At 42.4% G+C, this 26730-nt stretch overlaps 1 protein-coding gene across 1 annotated transcript in view; it reads left to right on the top strand.

Moving 5' to 3' along the window:
- Window positions 1-26730, top strand: part of SLC12A3 (solute carrier family 12 member 3) — a 251049-nt gene that overhangs the window by 33989 nt on the left and 190330 nt on the right. Inside the window, exons 3-4 of the mRNA XM_069215813.1 lie at window positions 668-743; window positions 11446-11541. Of these exons, the coding sequence (XP_069071914.1) occupies window positions 668-743; window positions 11446-11541 (172 nt within the window). The remainder of the gene's footprint in view (window positions 1-667; window positions 744-11445; window positions 11542-26730) is intronic.

Here is a 26730-nt window from a genome sequence, read left to right as displayed (position 1 = left end):
GTCATGGAGTTATTCTGGGTTATAGAAACAGCTCTACCTCTAGCATCTGGTCATTGAACTTTAATGTCTAGTGTAGTCTTCAAATGCTCCGGCACAACTCCAGTCAATGTTGTTGTCAACAGACTTTCCTTTCTTGATTCAGAAAGATTTTACTGATTGAAAGAAATGTTTTGTGAATCAGAGTAGAGAGCTCATGTCTCATGAAATGTTAAGGTTACATTTGTGAAACCAAGCAGATGGATTCTGCCTTTTATACTTCTAGGGTAATTCGTTTTAATCAATGGTCTTAATACCCAGAACAGCCTTATAAAATGTTTGATCAAAAATCCATACTTTTTCGAAATATACAATCACACTTTAAATCGGAAAAATATAACATTTGACAGAGTTTGACACCTGCTTTTCAAGAATCTCATTAAATGCATTAGAACACACACCTTTTATGTATCTAGTTAAACATAAACTTCAGTTTCGGAAGCTCTAACATACAATTGTGTTAAAAAAGAAACTATTGCATGGAATGTTATTCTTTGACTTTTCACGATGCCAGTCAATTGAGTACTATTAAAATGGGCAGTAGTGACACCTATTAATTACACGCAGTGAAAGGGACAACAGCATAAAGTTGTGTTATTCTCATTGCGTATGATCTTGTTGTTTCCCATAGATCCGGTGCATGCTGAACATCTGGGGAGTGATTCTGTATCTGAGATTACCATGGATCACCGCACAAGCAGGAATAGGTGCGTAACCTGTAACAGTACTCTGCTGAAGGAACAACTGAGGGCTTTGCACATCTCCTGGATACGACTTCCAAATATCTAGATAAGTTATTCAGAAGCAGTGGCGGCTGGTAACTTTTGAAAGTGGTGGGGCATAAAAGTTGTTGATGAGTGTGATGAAGTGAGCAAAGCGAGAAAGTCCAACTGCAAATGAAGGGATTAAAGGGGACTCTACCCCCGAAGAAAAAAAAAGAAAAATAGAGGAAAAATTGGTGAATGTTGAGCAAATATTTCTTTGAAGAATTTGGTTAAAATCCAATATACTAAAAATGCATTTCTCTAGGGACACTCCCAGTGGTGGCTGATAACTGAAAGCTGTGGTGGGGCACAAATACAAGATGGAATTGCACCTTGTGAGTGAGCCTCACTACCCACTTATTTTCATTCACCTACTCACTCACTGCCTTTGGTCGCCTACCCACTCACTCATCCACTGCCATTCACACAACTCGTATACACAGACACCCACATTTTCTCAGCCACTCAGTCAAGCCCTGCAAACACTTATTCCAACAAACACTCATAGCCTCACCCATCCAGTATCCAGCAGTTTCAGTGATAAAAGCTACACTTTTATTTGAGCCGCAGATTACATTTTAATATGACACATAACGTCATTAGTCTGCAGAAGAAATAAAATGAGTATAACTTGCCATGATAAATTACTGGAACCATTACTGCCTTTGAGAGACGAAATCACTTACAGAGGCAGTGAAGAGAAGGAAGAGGAGAGCTGAGAGAACAGATTTTTTTCTTATTGTCTGTAAAAAGATAGAGCTCCAACTTACTTGTGTGCACAGATTGTCTTTGGCATATTTATGACTTGGAGTCTTCAGGTCACACTCCTGTCTCCCAGAGAGCCCTGGATGAAGTTATTTATTGTATTTATTCCATTTCTCTGCCACAGACTCCTTGAAATGCAGGAAAAGGGGATTTCTTTTGCGCAATGCCACATTCTCTTAATAAAATATGACCTCTAGTAACATGCTTCTCAACCGACCCTTACCCATTTCGTCATAGAGCGGGGCATGGTCAGTAAGGCCTTCTGATCACACCCCACCATTTGAGTATATAGGAAAGGGTGGAGAAATAATATCTGAGTGGCATGAAGTTTTTAGAAACCCGGGCTGAACAGAAGAACGCTCCAGGCTGTTTAATATCAGCGCTCCTGCTGGAGGAGGAGATAAGCCAGGGACGTCACTGCGTTCTGAGAAAACGTAAGGTCTTTGCGTGGGCGAGCCCTGTCAGCCCTACTGTGCAGCTGTCAGCCACATACTCACGCAGGGGGGCTTTTGAAAGTGCACAACTTTCACTCGGAAAATGTTGTGCAGAAAATGTTTTACTTTAAAAATGTATTTAAAGATATGCTTCACTAGAGAGGCCAGAAAAGCCGACACTGTTCAGAAGTATTAATCCTGATTAATTTCAGAGAATCTGAGCATGTAGCACGTCTGAAGGAATAAACGCTAACAAAGTGGTCACTGCAGCATTGACAAATGACTGCGTAAATTATTTGTTTATCTAATTTAACAGTTGATTTTTTCGATTATTGCATTTTAAATCACACAATATGATAAACTGCTCTGCAGGGCTTCTGTAGTTCCCTTTAGAGGTTTGTTCCAACTGGTGCTCTAGTTATTGGCCCTCTATTTTCCCTTCAAAAGATCAGATCTGATACTTTGGGCCCAATTCACAACGAAGTTGTAAATCTGCTGACGACTGGTATAATAAACATATGAGTTGCAGATATTTACAACTATTGTTTGATTCACAGAACTCACAGGCATTTAGGTCAGTTTCACAGAATTTTTCATAACTTGCATAAACGTTTGCTTCTCCTGTGCTACATGAGAAGACTTCCTGTGGGGGAAAATAGTGACGTAGACTCGTGTAGGTTGCATCATATTTACAAAACGCTCAAGAACTGGTGCAAGCCAGTGATGTCTGAGTGTGTATCTTATGCTCCTGTATGTAACCCACACTCTCGCAAGTTTTCTCATAAGTGCCACTTCTGGGTGATCCCCAAGGTGTGTCAAAGGAGTTATTGGGCAGCTGTATACAAATTAGGTGTAGACTTGCTCATATTAACTTGTTGGGTATTTCCCAGCATTTGTCAGTGCATTTCCATAATACTTACCTGCGCGTTAGAGTTAAAGCTGGAGGGCCCACACTGAACTACCACTGAAAGTGTGGAGGCCACTAACCACCAGTTATCACTGTGGTGGAGGGAGGAAGAACATGTTAAGAAATAAAATGTAATCGAGAGAAGAAAGGCTTTATCAAGGTAATTGAAAATGTGTCTATTTTCCTAACCCTAAATTTGTGCATTATACTTAGTGCATGAAATAGGCCCATTGAGGCGAGGAATAGAGTCACAAGTGTGTTTTATATGTGAGTCCCATACAATAAAGGCTGTTCCTTATAACAGTCATACTGTTTGTGCAGGAAAGGTCCGTAAATCCTCCACAGGTGAGTTTAAGTACCATGGTAAGCAAAACTTAAGAGTGGTAAGTTACACCAACATCAGTAAATTGGGCGGTAAGTTTTGGTAAAATTTTGTGTTAGAAAGGCAAAAACAGTGCTTTTGAAAACCGAGAAATTTAAGAATTTCGTGATCTTTTTTAATTCCTGACCATTTCTCGCCCATACACCCCCCTGCAACGACCACAAATACTCTTCTATGTAGCATTAATGAACACAAAAAGTCTGCAGGTGAAGCACAATTTTTGCTTGCATACATTTCACCACCGGAGGAATATTGGCACTGTGTACAATTTTATATGCAGTTTCAAACGTTTGCCATGCGCAAGTCTGACTCGCATATAGAAAAAAATTGTGAATTAGGCACTTCCTATCTCTATTAGTGATTTTTTCATCATTATGGACTGAGATCACATCTTGAAATTATAAAGCAGCTCTGCTCAAAGGCAATAAGCTTCCCCTGGGCATGCCACAGTGTGAACTCTTTATCACTTTGAGGCCTTGGTAAGATGACCACCTTCCTCCTGGTCCTTAAGGACACAGTTTCCAGTCCTCGATGTTTGTGCAGTAGCCTAATACATTCTGGGTGTCGTAGTCTTGTTTTGCTTTCACTGAATTAATTGAAATTAACCAAAAATCAATGATTTGTAGGTGAACTGTTCTGGACAGGAGATTGTCCATATCGACCTGAAGTGAGGTGGTCACTCTACGTCTTGATTCCTATCATATGAAACCTTCACATTATCACGGGCTAAAACATATGTAAATGTCCTCTTTTTTGTGAGCATCATATCAACTCTCATATAGCACTATAACATTAAGACAACCCAGGGTTGTGATGCCTGAATGAAACAGCACCTTGAGAGTCACTAGATGCAGGCACTGACTTAAAAGCAAACAATGACAACTCTGCAGCCAAGGGCAATGGAATCCTCAGTGGAAGAATGGCGCACAAAAATATGTGAATATTAAAAGAGGTTATGTACTTTAAGCTGAGACACGCCATGCACAGCCTGTGAATGGTGGAGGTCGGATTGTGGAAGTACCCCAAGAATCGGAAGGTGTTTGGGCATTCTTTTTGCTCTACTCGTGACAATTCCACATTAAAGAAGAGGCTGCAAATGCTTGCACAGCACCTTCTGTTGTACCGATTGTGTGGGCAAATATTTCAGATCTATGCAGTCTCAAGGGGGCGTTCTACCAGTTGCATGTTGGCATGGTCTTGTGCAAATTACATCACGGGTGCAGGAGCAGAGAAGCACTTGGGAGGTCTACTAACTGCATCAACTAGGAAGTGGCAAAAAGGTAGTCACCACTAAGGGTGCCTTTTGTAAGAGGGCAACATGGACCACCATTTACCCCTGTCAAAGGGATCTGTCATACACTTCACATGCCTACAGGAGAAAGGAAGGCATCCGTACATTCCTCCCAAATGCAGGCCAGTCCATTTGCATAATGGTGGTTTGCAACTGCTCATCCTTCATTCACTACTCTGATCTTTCCACCAAAGCAAGGTTTCCACCAAAAGCTCATGGTTTCGCACTTGCACCATTTTTTGTCAATTGTCTGACACACCCAATGGCAATGCTCACTGATTCTGAACATGACCATGCATCTTTTTTCAGAAATACAACATCAGATACCTGTTTATGAGCCTTGCCATAGGTGTTTGTAGTGTTTGCCTATGGATCATGATTCCTGCGTTTGTGACTCATCCTTAAGGGAGCGCCCCCAAGACGACTAGGGAAAGGGGTCAACCCATTTCTGACTCTCCATAGATGGGAGAACTCCTCCACACCACTTATTCTGACAGAGATGGCTCAGCATCATGACATTCTTGTAGCATCCATGCACTACTTGAGTTTGGGGTTGGACTGGTAGAAGGAACACAAGTTGCAATGGGTTGGGCACACCCAGCTTCTTCTTCCTTTGATGAGCCTCACCTCACTCTCAAGATGTTTGTTGTGAGTGTTTCTGCATTTGGACTGAGTTTGAAGATTTAAAGATCCCAGTGTAATGATGCTCCCAAGAATATGGCATCCTCCTAACTCATGGACGTCCTCAGTCTTTCATTGTATGCTGCCGCTCTGATTCTAGCCTATGCTGCGTCAAGGTGGGATTCACCTGGGTCTTTGGTTTCGCACCATACTTGGGCTTGTCTGTGGGTTTGGTGTTGACAGTGCTGGTTCTCCTCTCATGAGTGTTAGGATTTTGGTCCCTGCTCTAGGAGCTTTGACCCCAGAGGCAGTTCAGAAATTGAGATTAATTGTGAGTTAGATTTCAAAATCCTGCCTGATGAGGAGAAGACAGCAAATAAGGTCTATGGGCGGCAAGTCTTTTGATGGTTTCCTCTATTTACAAATCAAGCAGGAATTAAGAAGCATCTCAAGTGTTTTCTAATCCTTCTGCTACAGAAACAGGAAAATTGGTTGTCCTCTACGTGCCTTCTTTTCATACTGATGAGAGGCTGTATTTAAACTTGTACTCTGATTTCCTCAGGGGAGGTGTGGTTAACTGGTTAACTTAACAGATCCTATTTTACGTATTGGGAAGGTCCTCCTACTTTCTAACTGTCAGGGAAGAGAGGTAACAATAAATAGTCTAGCCCAGAGTGAACCTAACTTCTCTAGAGAGAGGCTAGTGGTGTAGGTATAATTTTCCTAAGTCAAAACCCATTTCTAATCTTCCCTCTGATTGGTAGTCAAAGAGGCTGGACTCTTTGGAGTGGATTGTATCTGTGATGGAAAGTTTGGAGGCTAGTGAGACTACACTACATAGCCAGATACACAATTTTGTGTGAGCTGATCACAACCGTCTTGAAGATCCTGCTTGATTATATGTAGTAAAGTTCAATAGGATTGCTTTGGATTTACCGGAGGTTTCTAAGTACATTCTTGCAACAGGGTAGTCAATGGTGGATGTTGTGGCACATTTTAAGGGGTCTGGTTTAGTGCTGAAAAGTCATACCTGGAGGCAAAGAATGGATTTTTTTCTACGCTTTGCGGAACAAACTACTGGAAATGCGCTTTGGACTCTTCTGAGTTTAGGTAGACAAGCTGTGTGAGAAATGTTAATCAGAGCAGGGCCATTGGGCTTCCTTACTTGAAGTCCTTTGCACACCAGTGTCGGACGTTTCCCCCGTCACAATAGTCAGTATCAAAGGCTGAAACAGACTCAATTAAAACAGGTAGATATGTTTTTTTTACTCCACATATGGAGAGGGTAGGAGGGCCTCAATAAGTGGCAACTGTGATTTCTACCCAAACTCTTACTAAACCTCTTTATTATATCACTCTTTATCTCCAGTTCTTCTCCTCTGTTGTGTTGGGATGATCAAATTCTTGAAACAGTAGCAGGAGATAACATTTGACAAGTGGATCTTACAGACCATAAAATCGGGGTACTTACTTTTGTTTTGAGAACAGTACTCAAAATTACTGTCCCTGTTATTCAAAGGTGGTATAGTCCCAGAACAAAAATTCAAGTTGAGATTCAGACACTACATCTTGACTGTTGCCATCTTAGAGAGATGCTTTACAGACTACAAGAGCCCCTTCCGTGCCACTCTGCAAACAATTGTGAGTTGCAGACACTGACCTTCTACACTGACCTTGTATCATGCTCAGTTGCCCTTTGCTGGGGTTGTGCTCTACAAATACCCAAATACATGCACACTCTGCCGGAAAGGAATATTTGTGAGGTTCTTCCTGGTCCCTAAAAAGCGAGAAGACTTGTATCTCACTTTGAACAAGAGGCATTTGAGCACATTGTGTGAGACAGAAAATTGGACAATAGTGGCTATCCAATCCCTGTATATGACAGACGTTAATCAGTACTTCCACAGCTCTATCTGGAACTGCACAAGGGCATCCCCTGCTTCCTAATAAGAGCATTGCCATTTTTAAATATTACTCTTCAGACACACCTCAGCTTGATACATTGTAGCAGCACACTTCAGTAGAGGACCAGGATTCAGGTCTTACCCTACCTGGATGAAAGTTGGTAAAGATCAGCTATCCACTGGTGGTAGAGCCTCACCTACTAGAGACAAGTAAAAAGATCCATGGCATGTGCTTCTTTCTGAATTTGTGAAGTGTCTGTGCATTCATTTGGAGTGGTTCCAATTTATACTGGTTGTCCTGGACAAAGTTAAAGGCTTCACATTTCCTTTAAAAGCAAAATTTGAAAGCATTCAAAATCAGATTCAAATCTTTGAGCCATTTTCAAGTCTTCCAGAGATGTTCTCTTTTCTCACCAGCAGCTGTGTGAAGGAAATAAAATTGGGTCTTCAGTATTTTATCAGGCTTCATTAAGGTTTGCCAGAGCTTGGCTCTGGGTATTTCATGTAATCCCCCTGTTTAACAACATAATAGAGTAGTTAAGGACTGAATTATGTTGCATTGACCAATGGTATGCCTTAGGTGGAGTTTGTAAACCAAATTACATGGCCATATATAACAACAGAACATACTGTCACAGGGTATTCACCCTTTCAATTTCAATTTCAATTGTTAAGATGAAAGAAACTTAGGATCACTTTAACCATTGGTGGTGTGGGCAAGAAAAGTAAAGATTATGTTGATGTAGAACAAAGAAGGGCTGGGAAAAACAGGAAGAATTCAAGAGGAAATAACTCCCAAAGTCAGAAGCAAGAAGGCTGAATGTAGAAAGGGTGCACAAGGTCAAAATAAAAAACCCTTGAATGGTATTGAGAGGGTTGTCTGTTTATTCGGAAACAATGGACGTTCTGAAAGTGGGAAGAAATTCCATAATCGTGAGAGATAGTTTGGCATAGAACAAAGAAAGAAGAGAGGTAGTTTGCAATGAAAATGCAAGAGGAAATGTTTTGAAAAAGGACAGGTCAGGTTAAAACATGGAAAAGGAATGGGGAAGAGATCAGAGGTAAGGTTGAGGATAGAGGAGTAAGGAGAAGAACAGAGCGATGTAAGTTCAAAGTTTATGTAAGATATTAACAGAATGTGCAATCTCATTTAAAAATTGTTACTGAATTTACTTACAGCAAATTGCTTCACTTTCTAATTAACGTGTCACTGATGGTATAGTGCATAGATGTTAATTGTTATATAGATCTGTTATATCTAGGCTATTTACATTGTTAAGAATACATATATAAGTTGCATAAGAAAGGAGATATCTAGTATGAAATGTAGTGGTTCCATAAGTTTATATTGATGTCATTATGGGATTGAATGCTGGATGGAGACAGACAGGGAGTAGGGTTTACAAAAGGAGGCACTGGCCCTGATGACTGCCTGGAGAGTTACTAATTAAACATGATTTTAAATGAAGAGCATTAATTACAACAGTCATCAGTAGTGCCCCCAGGGCTTCAATTTGCTGAACGAAAACCCATTTTGGCCTTTGGAACAGAAGCAATTATTGGTTACAGTCCTTCCTATTGAAATGGGAAGCCCATCTGCATGAATCAACATGATATGGTCTTAGGATTTACAAAATGATCTTATCAGGCTTGTGTATCTCAGAGTTATTATGCCAAGCCATATCAGGCAGAGACATATGGGTCCTAGTAGAGCAGAAGACCTCCCTTATGCACTACATGAACAAGAGATGCACTGTAGGCTGCAAGTGGTTGTGCATGGATTCGGCGTAGCCATGCCTTTGACGGTGCACCATTGAAATTCCCTTTAGGTTGCCCCTTGGGCAGAACAAGATAGCCTGGTGTTTTTCCTTTTCTTGTCATTCGGTGCCAACCCCTCTGCCCACTCAGTTGTCTGCAGAATGAATATACATCTCCCTTAAATTTGACTTAAATGTTTGCATTCATTTATTTCAAGGTGCCATGCTACTGCTCGGGTTGAATGAACTATCTGGAGTACGTTTCTAAAAAATATTATACTAGTAGATGTACATATAATATGATAGAATTATACCCGTAGGTACTAAAATATTTAGGATTTACTCCAACGATGCACAGTTAGTAATATGATGCAGACATCAACAGAGTGGTGCTGTGGCATCTGTTCGGGGGCCACACTCCATGATCATTCTCTTAACGGTCTACTGAAATAGCCAACTTGTTAATGAATATGCTTCACCTGTGGGTTAGTTCTACCAGTGCACCTCCTACAGGTTTGAAGTGTATCAGATTTGTAAAAAACAAGATCCCCATTCAGAGTTCACATGCACATGAGCCTGACCCTATCTACATTTAAAGCTTTCCATAGAGTACTAAGTGAGAGTTTATGGTTTATAACAGCCCAGAGTGCTGAAGGTCAGGATTCAAGCTTCAATGTCAAAGATGTTGATTTTTCTGCAATAAAACCCAACAGGAATCTGTAGAATGGTATCAAAAGCAAAGCATTTATGACCAATAATGAGGTTCCATCCTACACTTTTCACATAATCTAATACATACTAGAAGTCTAACTGTAAGATATCTGGCTTTAAAATTTGCTACAGAAGGATTATAGTTAGTATTGATGACAATTCCTAAATAAAGTTTATGCGGTTTTCACCTTCAGCCTGACAGCTTCACCTAACCACTGATGTGAGGCAGGTTGCTTTGCTCTTTTTGCAAGTACTCTAATTTGTGGAATATGGGAAGTTCCTTTCAAGATAGAGAGGGATAACTGCTCTACCACCTCCAGAATTGTTAGCCTCTCTGTTGGTACACTATTTCTCAAACATACACAGGCCAATTACTGAGAGCTGTGCTAACATTATCATCTGGTTTCCTATGTTCACCAGTAAATAACCACCAGAAGAAGTCAGAAGCAGACCAGATTATTTATAGGTGCAATGTTTATAACACAAGTACCAGATTTTGTAGAGCCACTATGCTTCCATCTTTCAACTTCAGTTCAGATTTTTGAATCCAAGTGCACAAAGCAACTGAGCTGGCCCCATGGTCGACTCCCAGATGGTAAGGGATGAGATCACTAGGGACTGTGTCAAGGAAGACTAGGGCTTTGAGTAACAAAGATCACCCCTTGATAATCAAGCCATTCTCTCCTTATCGGTCCTCCTTATCCTAGTCCTAACTAAGTAGGGATGTTCCAAAGCCTATGCAACACACAACTACATTGAACCCGGGAAAAAGACGCAGACTCCAAAAACAGTCAGTAGGAAGTGACGTCAAAATAGGAAAATTGCAAAATGTATCTCCTAATGTGAGACAGAAAAAAATAGGGCCTGTTTTTATGGTGGTCCCTATTTATGGTGCACACGAAGAGGAGGAACTGTGTAGCATTATGTGTAGTTGTTTGAAACATTTTTTCTTTGGGGATAAGATGGGTAAATCTTGTCTTTTGTACAAGGCAAACCTCATATAGTTAGTATTGGAACAAGAAAAACTGATAAGAAGGCAGTATACAGGAATAATAGCTTTGGTTGAGAGATGTGACAGCTTGTCCTACTACCAACATGAAACAATGCACCTTGTCCATTATGAGAAATGCCTATAAACTGTAACTAAGAATGCTAAAATAATATGTATCTACTTCTTAGGTCTGGTTTATCCTGGATTGTTTGATTTTACTAACATTATATACATAATATAAATAATATATTTTGTTATGGGCTTTCAGCCAACCCTCTTCATTCATTGGTCTTTTGTTGTCATTCATATTTTTCTTCTGCCTACTACAGCAAATGGCATGGCCAATAGTCCAGCTCGCTTCAACTGCTGGTTAACTTCACTATCAGTAATGGCATTCTGCTCTTTCGCAAGGAGCACATTTACACACAAAGTATTTCCCTTCAGTACCAGGGACTACTATATCAATGTGTGCTTTTAGAGACTGAAACAATATTTGTACTTTTAGTAAAAAAAAATTATTGACGAAGGTGCTGAAACAACCACAACCTTTTGCAAAGAACCATGACAAAGCAAAACAACTGTTGACAAAGCAAAAAAAAAAAACTTAGCCGATGCTAGAACATTTGATTTTGCCAACACGTGTTCTCTTAAGTGTTATGAACTCCTTTCTGGATGCACCTGCTCCTTACAATCAATTATACCTCCATGGTATTTTTGATAATTTCCATTTCTTTAAATCATGTTTAGAAATAGTGGCTCTATTAGATGCCATAAATGCATTTACTGCTTTTGTTATCCATAGTCCTTTAAGACTGCACCATGACTGCAGGAGTGTCTTCTTCCAGAATGAAAGTTAACACTAATGTGAATTTACCATTGCAGCTTTAACATGGGTGATAATCCTGATGTCTGTAACGGTGACGACCATCACAGGCCTTTCCATTTCTGCCATATCCACCAACGGGAAGGTGAAGTCAGGTACGGCACTATGTAGCTTTGCACACAAAATGTGGATTTATTGTACGAGATGATTTTATAAAGGCAACACTAATATCTCATTGTAAAAGAAATTGATGTTTTCGAGTTGTGGTTTGGTATTTAAGAACTGCCTGCTAGCATTTGTATGCAGTGCTTAATTTGAGCCAGTGGGGCCCACCAACACTCATTTCTGAGGACTGGGACTTATTGACAAAGTGCAAGAGAGTGAAAAACAAACATGGCGGAAGAAAGGAGGAAGAGAAAGACAGAAAAAATGGCACATACGGAGTAAGAAGGAACCTGCAAAAAAGACATAATGGACAGGAAGTGGTTTGGTAGAGGATTAAAGAGGAAGTTTAGTTGTGTAGCAGAGCATGGCAGATAAATAATGAAAAGTTCAATCACACTAATTGCCTCCTAATAACATATAGGCCATCATTACGACCCTGGCAGTCCTAAGACCGCCAGGGCAGCGATGTCAAATTAGTAGTTTGGCGGTATGGCCGGAGCTAATGCGCCAAGACTCCAGCTGTCCCGCCACATCACCTCATTCCGCCGGATTGTGCAGGATCAGCAAAGTATAATGGGGGAGAACCAATACCCCTAAGGAAGTAATATATATGTATACTATGGTGAAAGCTCCTGCACTCGAAGAAAAAATGGTGAATCCCTGATCAACAAGGTAATTTTTTGGGTTTGGGGCATGTGTAAATGCAGGGCTGTGATATACTCCTATGTTTTGAGGGCTATCCTCTGCTCAGTGCCTGGTGACATGTATGATAACATTGAAATCCTGTTATTATCACAAGCCTTGGTAGATGGCCTGGTAGCTATAGAGGGCCACTCAATGGCCCCTCATCTTCAACACTAATATTAGTCAAGTGCACATACACGAGCCCTCCCCAGTCATGGGCTGATTTAGTAAACAGTGCACCTACCACTGTCTCCACCTCATCTGGTTTAAAAGCAAGACAACTCGAATATACTTTGATGGAATACTGCATGGCTAAAATCAAAACTGTCAGACTCTAGTTGGGGGGATTTTATGCTTTTGATATATGCTTTTTTCAGGAGACCTGGCTTATGAGCTCAGTACGTTGATCTGGGTTTACAAACTATTACGTTGCTGCCGTCTCTCAGGGGCATGGTAGACAATCTGGGGGGCTTGGATATGGGTGAAAACCTCATTAAATTGTAGAGTTAAGAGGCTGCCAACACATCTTCAATGTTTAACATAGGAATGTAGGCAGGAACAAAGAGTCAGATATAATTTCCTGACTTTAGTTTGACATTCAATGTGATTTAGAAAAGGGACCATTAATTGTTGCAGGGGATTTTTAATACCACCTTTGAACCCCTGAACAATTTTGATTATACTATTATGGAGGATGAAGATGTTAAGTGGGGAATCCCAGAACTAGATTTACCACCTATGAAAAGATGGATGGTTTTGTTAACTGAGCTATTGGGAATGACCATTAACTTAGGTCTTAGAGCATGTAATTTTTGATCTCCCTCAGATCTAGTCAGTGCTCACACCTTTAAGAGGATAAATCAGTCGGGTAGGATATATTACATCATGTTAGATCTCCACATCTGACCTTGTATGGAGGATATGGTGGTGCTAGGGATGGGCGATAGTGATCACAATGCTCTTCTCCTAACAATTCAAGTGTATTTGTTACCTAGATCCATAGACATAATTCCTGTTCAATATGGTGAGTTAAGCCTCTTGAATAATAAACACATATTAAAATGGTCTGATGTTAAAAGCCAGCCAAATTGAATGTACCAAATCTACAATAAAGATGTGGGAAAGATGTGGGTATGCTAGAATTAATGATAAATTTGGGCAAAGCAGCTGAGGAGACTGCAGGTACCTTGACCACCGTGAGGACCTTTTTAATGCTATAAAAGTAATATTTTGCTGGAAATGTAAACCTATATTTAAGACGGGAGGTCAACAACCCTGGTTTAAAAAATAATGTAGTGAAGCTAAGTTGTCCCTCGTAGCCTCTGTTAAATCCAAAGACTGAGGGTAAATTAAATTAGTCAAAAAAATTTACACATATTCCCAAGCAGTAGCTAGATCTGAATGGGAGAAGGCGATTTGGAATGATCTGACTGTAGCAGCTAGAGTAGGGGATAATAAATTATACTACAACGTAGTAGCCCACGGAAGTTGACATCTTATACCCAAGGATGACTTTCAAAATTTTGTGAGGATTCATCAGATGGCGCTAAAGTTATTAGCAAAGCAAAAAACACCTTTTCTAGAGAAACTAGGTCCTAACTATAACTACCTAGTGGTGACTGCCACCAGGTAATATATATATCTATATCTATATCCCAGGGTCCAAATATAATGAAAAAGGGGAAGGGGCCACATGGCCCCCTTCTCTGAGCCTTATTAGGCCCCAGGACCCCATCCCCCAGGGCCCTATGTATTTTAAAGGGGGGGAGACCACATAACCCCCCCCCCCTCCCTGAGCCTTATTAGGCCCTGATGGCCTCACCTCACAGGGCCCTATGTGCTTTAAAGGGGAGGGTGGCACATGGCTACTCTTCTCAAGCCTCATTAGGCCTGGGGATCGCATCCCAGATGGCCTTTTTTCCTTAAAGAGGAGGGTGGCCACGTGGCCCCCTCTCACTGTGTCTCTTTAGGCCCTAGGGACACCTTCCCTGGGCTATTTTTTTTACTTGAAAGGGCGGGGGCCATGTGCCCCCCTCTACATGCCATATTTGGCCCTGGGAACCCCATCCCCCGGGCCGCATTAATTTAAGGATAGTGGCCTGGTGCTCACCCAGGGCACTCACCATACACTTGTTGGAGGCTGGGGGGAATCCAATGGCCCCCGTGATCCCAACAGGCACCACACATGCTGCGGGAGCCAGCATTGCTCCTGTCCGCAGGGAGCAGCTATTTATGCTGCTCCCTCCGAGCGGAATAATATAGTGATCTATTTCCCTGTCTCCTTCAGTGCGGGAATGAAAAAAAAGTCTGCTCCAAGCTGACGTAGCATTTTTTTAAAGCTTCTGCCAAGCCGGATCAAACACAGGTTTTCCTACCCACACCGGTGTTGGTAGAGAAACTGCTATGTCCCAGGGTGGGCTTTCTGGGACATAGCATGTGAGCTGGCCTCGGGGACGGGGTCCCTGGACCATTTATGGATCAGTGAGGTTGGCTGTTTGGCCTCCCTCCCTTTCAAGAAGTTTAACAGCCCTGGGGCATAGGGACCCTGGGGCCTTTAGAGGCTTGGGGGGAGGAGGATCGCCCTTAACAAACACAGTGGGCCATGGGGTTTGGGGTCAGTGGGGCCAAAACAGCCTGGGGGTTGTACTCCCCACTCAACAATAAAAATATAGGTGTGTTGCACCCCAGGCCCTGGCCCACCTTGGGTCTGGGGGGTTTAAAAAGAAGAGTGGCAGCCGATGCTTTTTTTTCAAAATGATGCAGTGTATTTGCACATTCTGGGCCTGATTACGACTTTGGAGGAGGTGTTAATCCGTCCCAAAAGTGACGGTAAAGTGACGGATATACCACCAGCCGTATTACGAGTCCATTATATCCTATGGAACTCGTAATACGGCTGGTGGTATATCCGTCACATTTGAGACAGATTAACACCTCCTCCAAAGTTGTAATCAGGCCCTCTGTGTGAATTTTTGGAGGAATATTTTAAAACAAAAAGTTTTTGGCCACAGGTGATGTCCTTCTGGGACCCCACCAGCAGCCCTAGGGGGCCAGGGTATCTCTACCCTGCCCCCTCATGCCATTTTTTTGTTTTTGTAGGGCTGGTTGTGGCAGCAGCCAATAAGATCTCAGCGGGGGATCTCTCAGATCCGCAGAGGCTCTTTGTCCACAGATATACAAAGGTTTTGAGAATTAATTGCTAAAAAAACTTCTGAATGGGTTTACAAAAAGCACTCCTTCTGGACAAAGATCTAGCTTCATGCCAAATTTGGTGTAAATCCGTTCAGCAGTTTGGGCTGTCGCGGTGTCTAAAGTTACTATGGAAAATTTAATGGGGAAAACTCATTTTGGGCCCCCCTATTTTTCTCGGAGCCTGCTTGATGGATAACCCCAAAGCTTTTTATGCACAAACTAGTCGAAAAGTAGCACTTTTTGTAAAGTGTTTTGGAGATTTATCAAACAGGGCCAAAGTTATTAACAACACAAAAAAATCATTTCCTTTACAAACACAATCGTAGCTACTAGGTAATTATAATTAGGTCAGCATTGTTTGTGTTGCTAATACTTTTCGCACCATTTGATGACTCTCCATGAAATTTTCCAAAAAGGTGGTACTTTTTGACTGACTAGTTTGTGCATGGAAAGTTTTGGGTTGATCTGTCAAGTGGGGGCTGAGAAATCAGGGTGGTCCCAAAATGCTAAATCCCCATGTATTTTCAATAGACTTCTTTATACAAGGCTGCAGCAAACACTGCTGAACAAAATTACACCAAATTTAGCAGGTAGCTAGATCTTGGTCCACAGATTGTGCTTTGTGTGATTTGGTGTAAATCCATTCAGTAGCTTTCAAGAAATGAAGGCACAAATGTAATGGGTATCTAGATGGTTGGGTCCGCAAGAGTCTCAAGAGAATCTTTCGGGAGCGCCAATTTAAAAATTAGTGAAGATAGTGTATGGGGAGGGGGAACACTAGGCCCCCTCCCCAAACCACCAGAGGTCCAGAAAGCACACCCCTGGGGCCAAAATCTTCTAGTAAGGGGAGGGACTGCATGCACCCTCCCTAAAGTCTCTAAAGGCACAGGGGAACCCATCCCCAGGACATGTTTCCTTGCCTGCACTGGTGTGGGCAGGGAAACTTGTGTTCACACTTGCTTGGCAGGAGCTTTTTTTAATCTCCCACCAAGCAGGACCAAACACCAAGTCCGCTGCCAGTGGGCAGGAGCTCTAAATATGCTCCAGCCCACTGGGGGTGGACTTTTCAATTGTTCCCGCACTGATGCGGTTAGGTAAACAGATCACAAAATTGCTTCCGTCTGCAAGGTGCAGCATTAGTAGCTGCTCCCTGGGGCGGGGGTATTGCCGGCCCCCACAGCATGTGGGTAGCTGGTTGGGGCCACGAGGCCCTTGAACCTCACCCCAGGCCCCCAACAAGAGTATGGTGGGTGCCCTAGGTAGGCACTAAGGCACCCACATTTTAGAAATGCGGGCCCTGGGGGACAGAGTCCCCAGTGCCTAACAAAGCTCAGGGAGTAGGGCCACTTGGCCCATCTCCCTTTAATGAAAATAAACATCTCTGAGGGATGGGTTCCCAGGGCCTAATAAGGTTAAAGAGGAGGGCAGTGCAGCCCACTACCCTGTAATGAAAATAAATGGTCCTGGGGGATGGGCTTCCCATGGCCTAAAAAGGCTCGGGAAGGTGGGGCAAGCAGCCTCCCTCCTTCTTAATAAAAAGGTCCTGTGGGATGAGGTCCCATGGCCCACTAAGGCTCATGGAGGTTGGCCATGAGTCCCCCTCCCCTTAATTAAAAAAGGTGCTGCTGGGGATGGGATCTCTAGGTCCTAATGAGGCTCAGGGAGGGGCCATATCACTCCCTTCCCCTTTAAAATATATAGAGCCCTGGGGGATGGGTCCCCAGGACCATAATAGGTTCAGGAAGGGGGTGTAATGCGCACCCACTCCCCTTAAAAAAACAAAAGGCATAGGGGATAAGGTCCTCAGGGCCAAGCCCTGTGGCCAACCACCTGCTGCACACTGGCGAAGGGCATGAGCAGTATGAGATTGGCTGCCTTTGGGAGGGTTAGCTGCAGCACCAGGCCACAGGCCAGTCCCTTTGGCGAACCCCCTGCCATGCATAACCAAAGGCCCTACACAATGTGGGGTTGGCTGCCTTTATGGGGGTTGACTGCATGCGGGAAATTGTCGCAGGGCCTGGCCACAGCACAGGCACTGCAGCCAACCCCCCGCCATGCATGATTGAAGGCAGTGCACAGGAGGTTGGATTTACGTATGGTAATTAAATATTACTTTTCATTTAAAAAACCCTAGAAATTCACTGAAAAAAACAAAGGTTAAAGTAATGTTATAGTTAGGTGTTATAAAAAGATCTTTAAAAAAAAAAAAAAACTAGAACTTCACTGAAAAATACAAAGGTTAAATTGATGTTATATTTAGGTGAATTTGTCTGTGACAACAATAATGTTTTGAAGTCATGAGTCATAGGGGATGAGGGATTTCCTATCAACCTAGCAAGCTGCCACAACATTAACAAATGCCCTTGAGTTTCCCACTTAGGTGTTACTGCAGTGCATTTCCAATAGTTCTGCTGAGCTCAGTGCAAACTCTTGCATAGAGTGCCATGGTGCAAATCTCCATATACAAAAAAAGCTAGTCCTTTTAAGGAGCGAAGGGGCCCTGACCCATTGCGTCCCTCCCACCCCGTGACGTTGCAGGGATTTGATACATGTTCTTAGCCAGACTCTACACGAACTCTCAAATTGAATGCTATGGTGCGGGTGTCAGTGTATACAGAGGCTAGGTCTCGATTTGGGGCAAAGGGAGTAGACATGTTTCACCCTAGCCACCTACCATGAAATCAGATTGACTGGATGGATATAGTATGACATGTGTCACCCTAACCACCCATCATTTTTTACCACATTGCATGCCAAATGATTCCTTGGAGGGCTCTGAGCAAAGTCTCCGATAATGTGCCATAGTGCATACATCAATTTATAAAAAAACTTACCTTCTATGCAACAGGATAAAAAAATAAGCCCTTAGACCACTCCATTGCCCACAGATGGGATAGGGGCTTAATGGGGCCTTCATTTCCCTAGCAGCCTGTTGTGACAAGGCTGGGAACCATGTACTCCTCTAGGAACACATTTTCCCATCACCTATAGCCTGGGGTTGGATTTTCAAGTTCGTATTAACTTGGACCTTAAAAATATCCAAAAACTTCACAAGACGAATGTTGAGCATCGTGTTCCTTGAATATATTGACTTTATCACTGCTGATCTGCATGCTCCGATCCCCATTACCTTAAACTCCTTCCTCAGCAATAGCCTCCTTTGGTGACGTGGGCGAATACAGAGTACATACATGTAGGATCGTCTAATTTGATTGGTGATACACGCGACATAGCATGTCTGTCTGTTGGGGCTTTTCCAGCCATTTTGATATAAAATCCAAGGTAGGGAGTTCTCCCAGTCTCAGTGACATAAACTTCTGTTTGAGTCTTAGTGAGAATGTGGCTTCTAAAAAAGACTGCTCCATTTGGACGTCATATGAATTCAACACCAGCCACCCATGAGAATGCTTAATCATTGCTCCTTTAGTCTCAAGCTAGCTTTGCATCTTAATGCTATTATTTAGTTTCCTCTTGAATGCTTGTGGAGATGTACCCAAGTTCCATAGCTCACCATGCCCGGGTTTTCCTATACTCTACTCCAAATATGTTTTATAGTAACCTTTTTCTCTCTGGAGGTTAATTTTGGTTCAGGACAAGTTGACTAGCGTGCCCTTGACTACAGAACTCAGCTTATGGCAACATTTTACAAATTCACCGGGCCTAGCGAGGGGCTGTTTTGTCAGTGAAAACTCCAGCCTCACTCATGCAGACAATGCAGTTCTTGGCAGCTGAAATAGTTGATTGTAGGATTTTACTAAACTTTTGTCTAGTAAAGTAGCATCTGCGCCCATCATCACTTCACCTCCATATGAAAGAGTAGGAATCAATTTTGCCCTCATTCTTGAAGACAGTGGTTGGAGATTGTGCCCTCAAATGGTTTTTGCAAGTGCTGAGGACGCAAAATTTAAGGGAAACACTTTTTCCTTCATCGCTTCTCTTTGGGGGGCAAACAAGGCTCTTGAATCGATCTTGACCTCTAGATAGACATATACTTGCGTTTTTTCTACCATAGCTCCATTGAGGGACCTTTTGCATTGATTCAGGATGCAACAATTTAATGCAATTACTTCTGTTTTCTTTAGGTTACTCTCCAACCCATTGTCGGCTGCATAAATTGCCAAGCAATTTATTAATCTCTGCAGACCAGTCCTGGTATTGCTAAGCAAAAGCAAATCATCTGCACACAGAATGTTCGATAGCTGAACACCGCAAAGACTTGGGGCATGTGATGCTATTTCATCAAGTATCGGGGATAGATCCAAGGTGTGTAAGTTAAATAGAAGTGGTGCGAGAACATACCCTTTTTTAAAACCCGTTGATGATCTCACTTCTCTTGATAGATGGGTACCATCCTCGACCTTGATTTTGACCCAAGTGTCCGCATAGAGCATCCTGATCACTCAGAAGCTTATGTGGGATTCCCCACTGGTGAAGCTTTGCCCACAATTTACCACGTGGAATGCGGTTGAATGCTGCTTTAAAATCCACAAAGCGCATATACAGTGAAGTGTTGGTGGCCTTTGCTCTGATCAGAATTAGATCTACTGCCATAAGGTTAGTTAATGTTGCCTGCTTTTTTGTAAACCCCTTCTGATTAAATGGCAGCCAGTTTGTATCTAACACCCACGCTTCTAGATCTTCAAGTAGTAATGTTGAAAAGTATTGACGATCCAAAAGGGCTATTAAAGGGTAGTTACTCTGTATTGAAGTGACTCCTCTCTTAAAGATTGGATGAATAATTGATCCTTTATAACCCCCCAGATTAGACCCTTTCGACAAAATCTTGTTAAACAGCATAGCCAAAACATCAGCCCACTTCAGCGCGTTTTGCTTGAAAACTGATTGCAGAATTCCATTTGGCCCAGAGGTACAATCGAGTCGAGATTTCTCTAAGATTTTGGTGATTGCCGTTACCGCATACTCCAGTGGTTCAACAATGGTATTTACCTCTTAGATCTCCTGATGCCCAGCTACATTTTATAAGCTTCCTGTTAGGTGCAACTCCAAATGAGCGACCCAGTCGTTCTCACTTATATTTGCATTATAGGCTGATCGTGCTTTTATCAACATTGTTAATCAACTTTCAAAATTTCCTTGAGTCTTTAAGTTTTGAGGCATGCGAGAACTTGGCCCATAGGGTTTCCTGACTATTTCTTTTTTATAGGCCCATACCTCTGTTTTTAATGACCTTCTCTCTTTGCGCAGTGAGTGAAGAAGCTCTTAGTCCTCTGGGGTACGTCACAGCTGCATAAGCATTCTGCCGATTTTCGCTCTCAACACACAGACGGATCTTGGAATTATTGGGGTCTTGCAGGGCCCAATATATGCCCCCTTATTCATGTTTTTAACCAGATATTTAGATGTAAGATGCTCAGTAAAGCTTTCTCAGGCCATTACCGGGATAGCCTCTTCTTGAGTAAGAAGCTTTAGGGTTTCCACAGCATCTTCTGCCAGGGTTTTAAAGGTAGTTGGACTCCACTTCAGCAGCTTCAGATTTTCCAAGTGAGCGTCTTCCAGGAAGGCCCTTATGGGCTCATGTTTAAATCTCCTGGTTCCGATAAATATTGTTTGAGGATGGTGATCACTCTCCAACTTGTGGATAACCTTGAAATCTACTACGTTGGTTATATATATTAAGATGCACCATCATATAGTCTACGTAAGAGACTAATTTGTTAGTTGATCTGATCCATGTTGGTATTATGTCACCGGGTAGTCAGCCGTTTAGCACAAAAAAGCCAAGCCTTCTCACATGCTGTTGCTAGCTTCTCCTCAAGTCTATCCCTTTGCTTAAAGTGGGGAAGTCTTTGATCTGGGAGGGACCCAATTACCTCAGTGTGTTCTTCACCTGAGCGGTGAAACAAATTCAAATTAAAGTCATCTGAAAATGCCAATTTGCTAACTGGCATGTGGTTTTTAAATGCAACATGTTTGTAATAAATGTATCCACTGGCTTTCTTCTTTGGATTAATGTAAACATTGACCAATATCAGCGACTTGCCTGGTTGGGGCACCCACCTCTGCAAGTACAAAGCCAGGAACCATGGATCACTCGTCGGTAGTTTTGTGACTTTTATTGTCGGCCAGGCCACCCCTCGCCCTTCCAAGGTGACTGCGCTTCTGCACTGGCTTACTAAAGTCGACAAACCTTACAAGGGGTAGTCTGGCCCGAGTCCATGTTTCCTGTATCAATATTATGTCGAAAGTACTCAAATATTCCACAAGAATGGAATCTTCCATTTTTTACTGCAGTCCTCCCATGCTCCTACGAGCAAATGGTTAGACTACCTCACTCCTTAACACTGATTTGAGCCCCTATACAGTCCTTGGAGCTTGTCATGGATAGAACAGAAGGCAGCCAGTCCCAGCCGACCTCAGTATCCTTCGGCGATCTGTGGATGCCCCCTCTCTGCTTATTTGTACAGTGAAACTGGGGTGATTCTCAAGGCTTAGAGGTTGGACAGCCAGTGGCCTACCCCTATTGAGTCTCGCAGCACAAAAATTGGGTGGACTGAGTCCTTGATTATTTGATGCTGCTATATCAATGGCGGAGGATACCGACCCCCCTGAAAGTGTACCACTTCTAATCTCCATGTCTTCGGCAGTTTCTTATTCTCTAAAACATTTGCCTTCAGAAAAAGATTGGTACATGTGCAGTGGATCGTTGGCGGTTGGAGGACTCAAAGTTGCAACTCGTGACCTACATGCTACCAGATATGGTGATCAAATCATGACTACTACAGATGCCTAGGATTTGAGAAAAAAGCACTATGTTCCGACGACATTTCTTGTAGCCATCTCTTCACAGATTATAAGTGGCACAGCAAGAACTTCATCTGTTGATTAACCAGAAAAAAACTGCTAGAGGGGCAGCAGAGACTCATCTTCTGCAAAGTAAAGTGTTCCTTGAGTTGGCCTGTTTGACAGCGAGTAAATTGAAACTATCCTTTTGTAATGATTATGTTGTAATGAATGTTCCGCAAGCTACGTCCCTGCTAAACTAAGTATTTTGCTAGAACAACTGGCGTGCATGCAGAATGTTATTTTTGAACCAGTGCAGTTGGATGGAGGGCCTGAATGCAAGTGGCTGTTTTTGGGAGTTCGTAAGTAAACAAAATAGACCCATATTGTGACTCTTTGTTTGAGGAGTGTAAGACCTCAACAGATCACTTCACAACATATGCACAAATATTCCCATGCAAAGGTCACAGCACTCTAAAAGAATTTGTTTTGTACACTACAGGGTGTCAGAAAAATTGCACTCTACCCTGGTCGAGACTAGGAGAGCAGGTTGATCAGGTCCGTATCCCTATAATTTCCAGGGTGGCTCATTGATGGACTGTTTCCACAAGATACATATTGGGCAACTGGAAGCCTCAAAAAAGTCAAATTGAGGCCAGCATGTAGCCGCCCAGTTGTACATCTACAACACCAATGTTGGTACAGATTCAACTATCAAGAAAAAACAAGATAGGAGATCAAATGGATTTCACCTGCATTTTGATTGAGTTCTATTACACCCCAGTATACAGGTTTTGCATGGATCAAGGGCTTAACAGTACTTCACCACTACCATCTCTCGGCTGTGGTATAACTGATTATGTCCTCCAAGCCAGTGCCTGAGCAGGAGGCCAAGCATCCAGTATTTAGAAGCCAAGTGCATCTACCCTTTCAAGAGAGGATTAAATCTGCAAAGGACTTCATCTATAAACATGAGACATCAGAATTGGACCCAAATGTGGATGATTTCCAGGAGTTTTTTGATTATGTGCCAGCTCAGTTGTCATCTCAACCTCTGTATATATGTTATATTCATAGAAAATGAGAACACTGATTAGACTTATCGTGACAGCTATTGACAAATCTGACACTGTGCTATCTGATCATCAAATGCCATAGTCTGCTCTAGATGGTAGGCAATGCCCTCCAGATATCTAACCACACTTCTAAAAAGGTGATAGGTGTCAGAGTCACCAGATCCTCGGGGTCTGTGCACGTTCCCAACACGTCCACCACTGAACAGCTCCAAGACTCTGATAGATAAATCACAGAGACTGAGAGAGTTCAAGAGGGGAAGAGGGGATTAGGAAGGGAACAGCTGGGAAGGAGACCTGTAGTAAGAAAAAGGTTAGAACACACAATATGAAAATTATATCTCCTGGAATCAATACTAGACTATGATTCTAAGCCTAGTCACTCTGAAAACATGAACAATCTAAGAGTTAAGTTTAAAATGATTAAGTTTCAAGATGGACGGATACCTGTAGGGGAATCAAGATGAATTAAATGAAAACTTTCTTATTCAATTACTTTCCTTTACATGAGAATCAGAAAAACATTCTGACTAAATTTTAAACCAGTCATATCAATCCTGTTTTGAGAATGTATACTAGGACCATACAATATTGCATCTAGAAACTCTGGCCTTCTGTGTACTCTTAAAATGTTTCAACACAAATTGCACATATTGCAGATATATATATATATATATATATATATATATAGCAAACACCATAAAAGGATTGTGCACCATGAATAACACAATATGAATTCAGGAAACAAATCACATAACTTGTCAACTCGAATATTACATAATAAATATCTTAGAATAGTGGCATACAATAAACAACATGAAATAAACTCGAGGAGAGAATCGTGCGTCTTGCCAATTCGAGTGTCACCATGTAAAATACCAAGAAATGGAAACGCGCAATGAATATCAAGGTCAAATCATCATTAATCGAATTGCGCGTCTTGCCGATTCGTAAAACACGATGTAAATGTCAAGAAATAACAGCTCACAATAAATAACAAGATCAAAGTACAATGAAACGAATCGCGCTTCTTTTGCCGATTCTTAAGCCACCATGTAAATGTCAAGAAATGGTAGCGCGCAATGAACAACAAAGTTAAATCCTCATGAAACGAGTTGCACGTCTTGTCAATTCGTAAAACTTCATGTAAATGTCAAGAAATAGTAGCGCGCAATGGACAACAATGTTTAAACACCATAAAACGAATCGCGCGTCTTGCCGAATCTTAAGCCACCATGCCAATGTCAAGAAATGGTAGCACGCAATGAATAACAAAGTCAAACCTTTATGAAACCAATCGCGCGTCTTGCCTATTTGTAAACTACCATATAAATGTCAAGAAATGGTAGCGCGCAAGTAATCTGTTACTCATTTAAGAATTAAACCAAGAATATGAAAATTCTCAAAAACGGTGTCGGGACAGTCCAACCACCATCTTACCGCCTGGAACAATGATCACCAATGAAGGATGAAGGGCAGAAGACTGGTAAATCCAAATAGGCCGCCGGAACAGGAGCTCAGGAAGAAGCTGCTGCTCTGCACCGGGACCTCTGAATAGTGAGCACTGATAGTTGGGCTGGCTCTCTTTTATAGAGTCTTGGCCCAGCCCAGAACCACGCCCAGGCATGTTGCAGGGAAAGTCTCTGGAAGGCCCTGGAAAGGGGCCACACCCTAACACACTCTGAAAACCTGCAGCAATACATTGCAAAGGAACAGTATTTGTAAGCATATTAAAAATAAGTTTTCAGGATTGAACTCTGCAATGCAAAAGGTTAAACCACAACATATCAGGACAATGCATAAATTACTTTGTTGTGAGAGTGCTGGGTTTTTGCATTTTTGACGCCAATAGAGCGCGTACTGCTCTGGTGTTAACAACAGGTTGTCACCCCTCACTCAACTATCTAGTCCTTTCATTGCAGGGTCCTTCATCCTGGCTTGGCCTCTTTTCCTTGCTTTCCCAGCTGCATCCTCCACCAGCCCTGCCTTTTTCCTTCAAATCAAGCCCAGATTTTGACTTCCACTCTAATAACATAACATAACATGATATATGTATGAAGTAATAATGTTTTTCTATCCTTCTCTACTTGTCTTTCCTGCATGACTTGAAGTTCCTGCCTGATGGTATTCTGTTTTTAAATGATTATACCAGTTTATTGGGTGTCGGATATCATGGAGGTATCAGGCTAGAACTATCCAGGTCCTTCAATATCCTCAATGAAGGTAGGAAAGAGAGTCCAAGTCTTCCTTTCTGCTAAATTATTACATACCTTGCACCTATAAAGATGGTCCTTCGAAAGCAGTACATGCAAATGTCAAAGTTGACAAAAATAGAAGAAGTCACTACTTGGCCTCATGATGGACAGTGGGAATTACTATTTTAGAGGAGAGTGAATAGTCCACTGTATACACAAATACACTTGCTAGTTCTAGGAAACCATTGGGCTATTGACTGTAATACTTATCCTTGTTGGCAAGATATGATGTCCACCTGGACACCTATCAAGAACTAGAATAACATTTGATAAGGGATAGTGTAAGGATGTGCTCCTCATGAGCAGCCCTAGGTCAGTATGAAGGTGTTTTATCTTCCAAAACAGGGAGCACACAGGCCCTGAGCAAGCCCCATCAACTTGCACCACACCTCTTACAACTCCTGGTACGTAGCTTTAATCAGGGCACCTCACAGTAAACCAGCAGTGTAATGATCATCCCTTAGCTTTCTCTGCTGGGGCGGGACAGGTAAAGAGGAAAGGAGTCAGCGCCCCATCATCGATGCCAACCTCGCCAACATAAGGGCTGGCCAGATCAAAATCCCTCCTAAGCACAGTCACTGAATGAAGGGGTCCAAAGCTCAGTCTATGCACAGAAGATGGTCCGCCACCCCTTCATTGCAACTCTGGTTGCCTTTCAGAGGGAAGAGACTGAGTCACCTGTTAGGGCAGCTCTGAAGCTTGAATAAATCCAGGTAAAGCATCACCCAGAACAGTCATGGTCAGGAAAATGGGGAGGGCCCCAAGCCCTCTTTTGTTTATTGCGCCTTGAGATCACCTTGTATGACCATTTTCACCAGAACTTCTCCAAAACACTGCACCCAGGAAGAGGATGTAATGTGAGGTAAACCTGATAGAGATTGACCTGATGAAGCCATCATCTATGGGGCTTGTGTGTCACAGATAGAAGTCACTCAGAAGGTGAGAAAGCATATTACACCTTGCAGTCAGGACACACTTACCCCACACACACATGACACCACCCCTATTGCTTTTTCTATCTAGGCTCAAGATGCATATCCCTCATTGGGGTTAGCAAACCAACAGTGGAGAGTGAGCTGAAATGCCTCTTACCTACTGGCAAGCAGGGTCGGCTTTAGGGCAATGCGATAAGTGTGTCGGTGCGACCAGTGCGGCTGCACTGGGTGCTGACCTGGAGGGGAGCACTGACCACAGGGCGAGTGCTGTATTTAACAATAATTTAGGATTTAAAAGC

This window comes from Pleurodeles waltl, chromosome 12 (genome assembly GCF_031143425.1).
Source record: "Pleurodeles waltl isolate 20211129_DDA chromosome 12, aPleWal1.hap1.20221129, whole genome shotgun sequence".
Taxonomy (NCBI): domain Eukaryota; kingdom Metazoa; phylum Chordata; class Amphibia; order Caudata; family Salamandridae; genus Pleurodeles; species Pleurodeles waltl.
The sequence above is the reverse complement of the archived record's forward strand: the minus strand, read 5'-3'. Positions and strand labels throughout refer to the sequence as shown.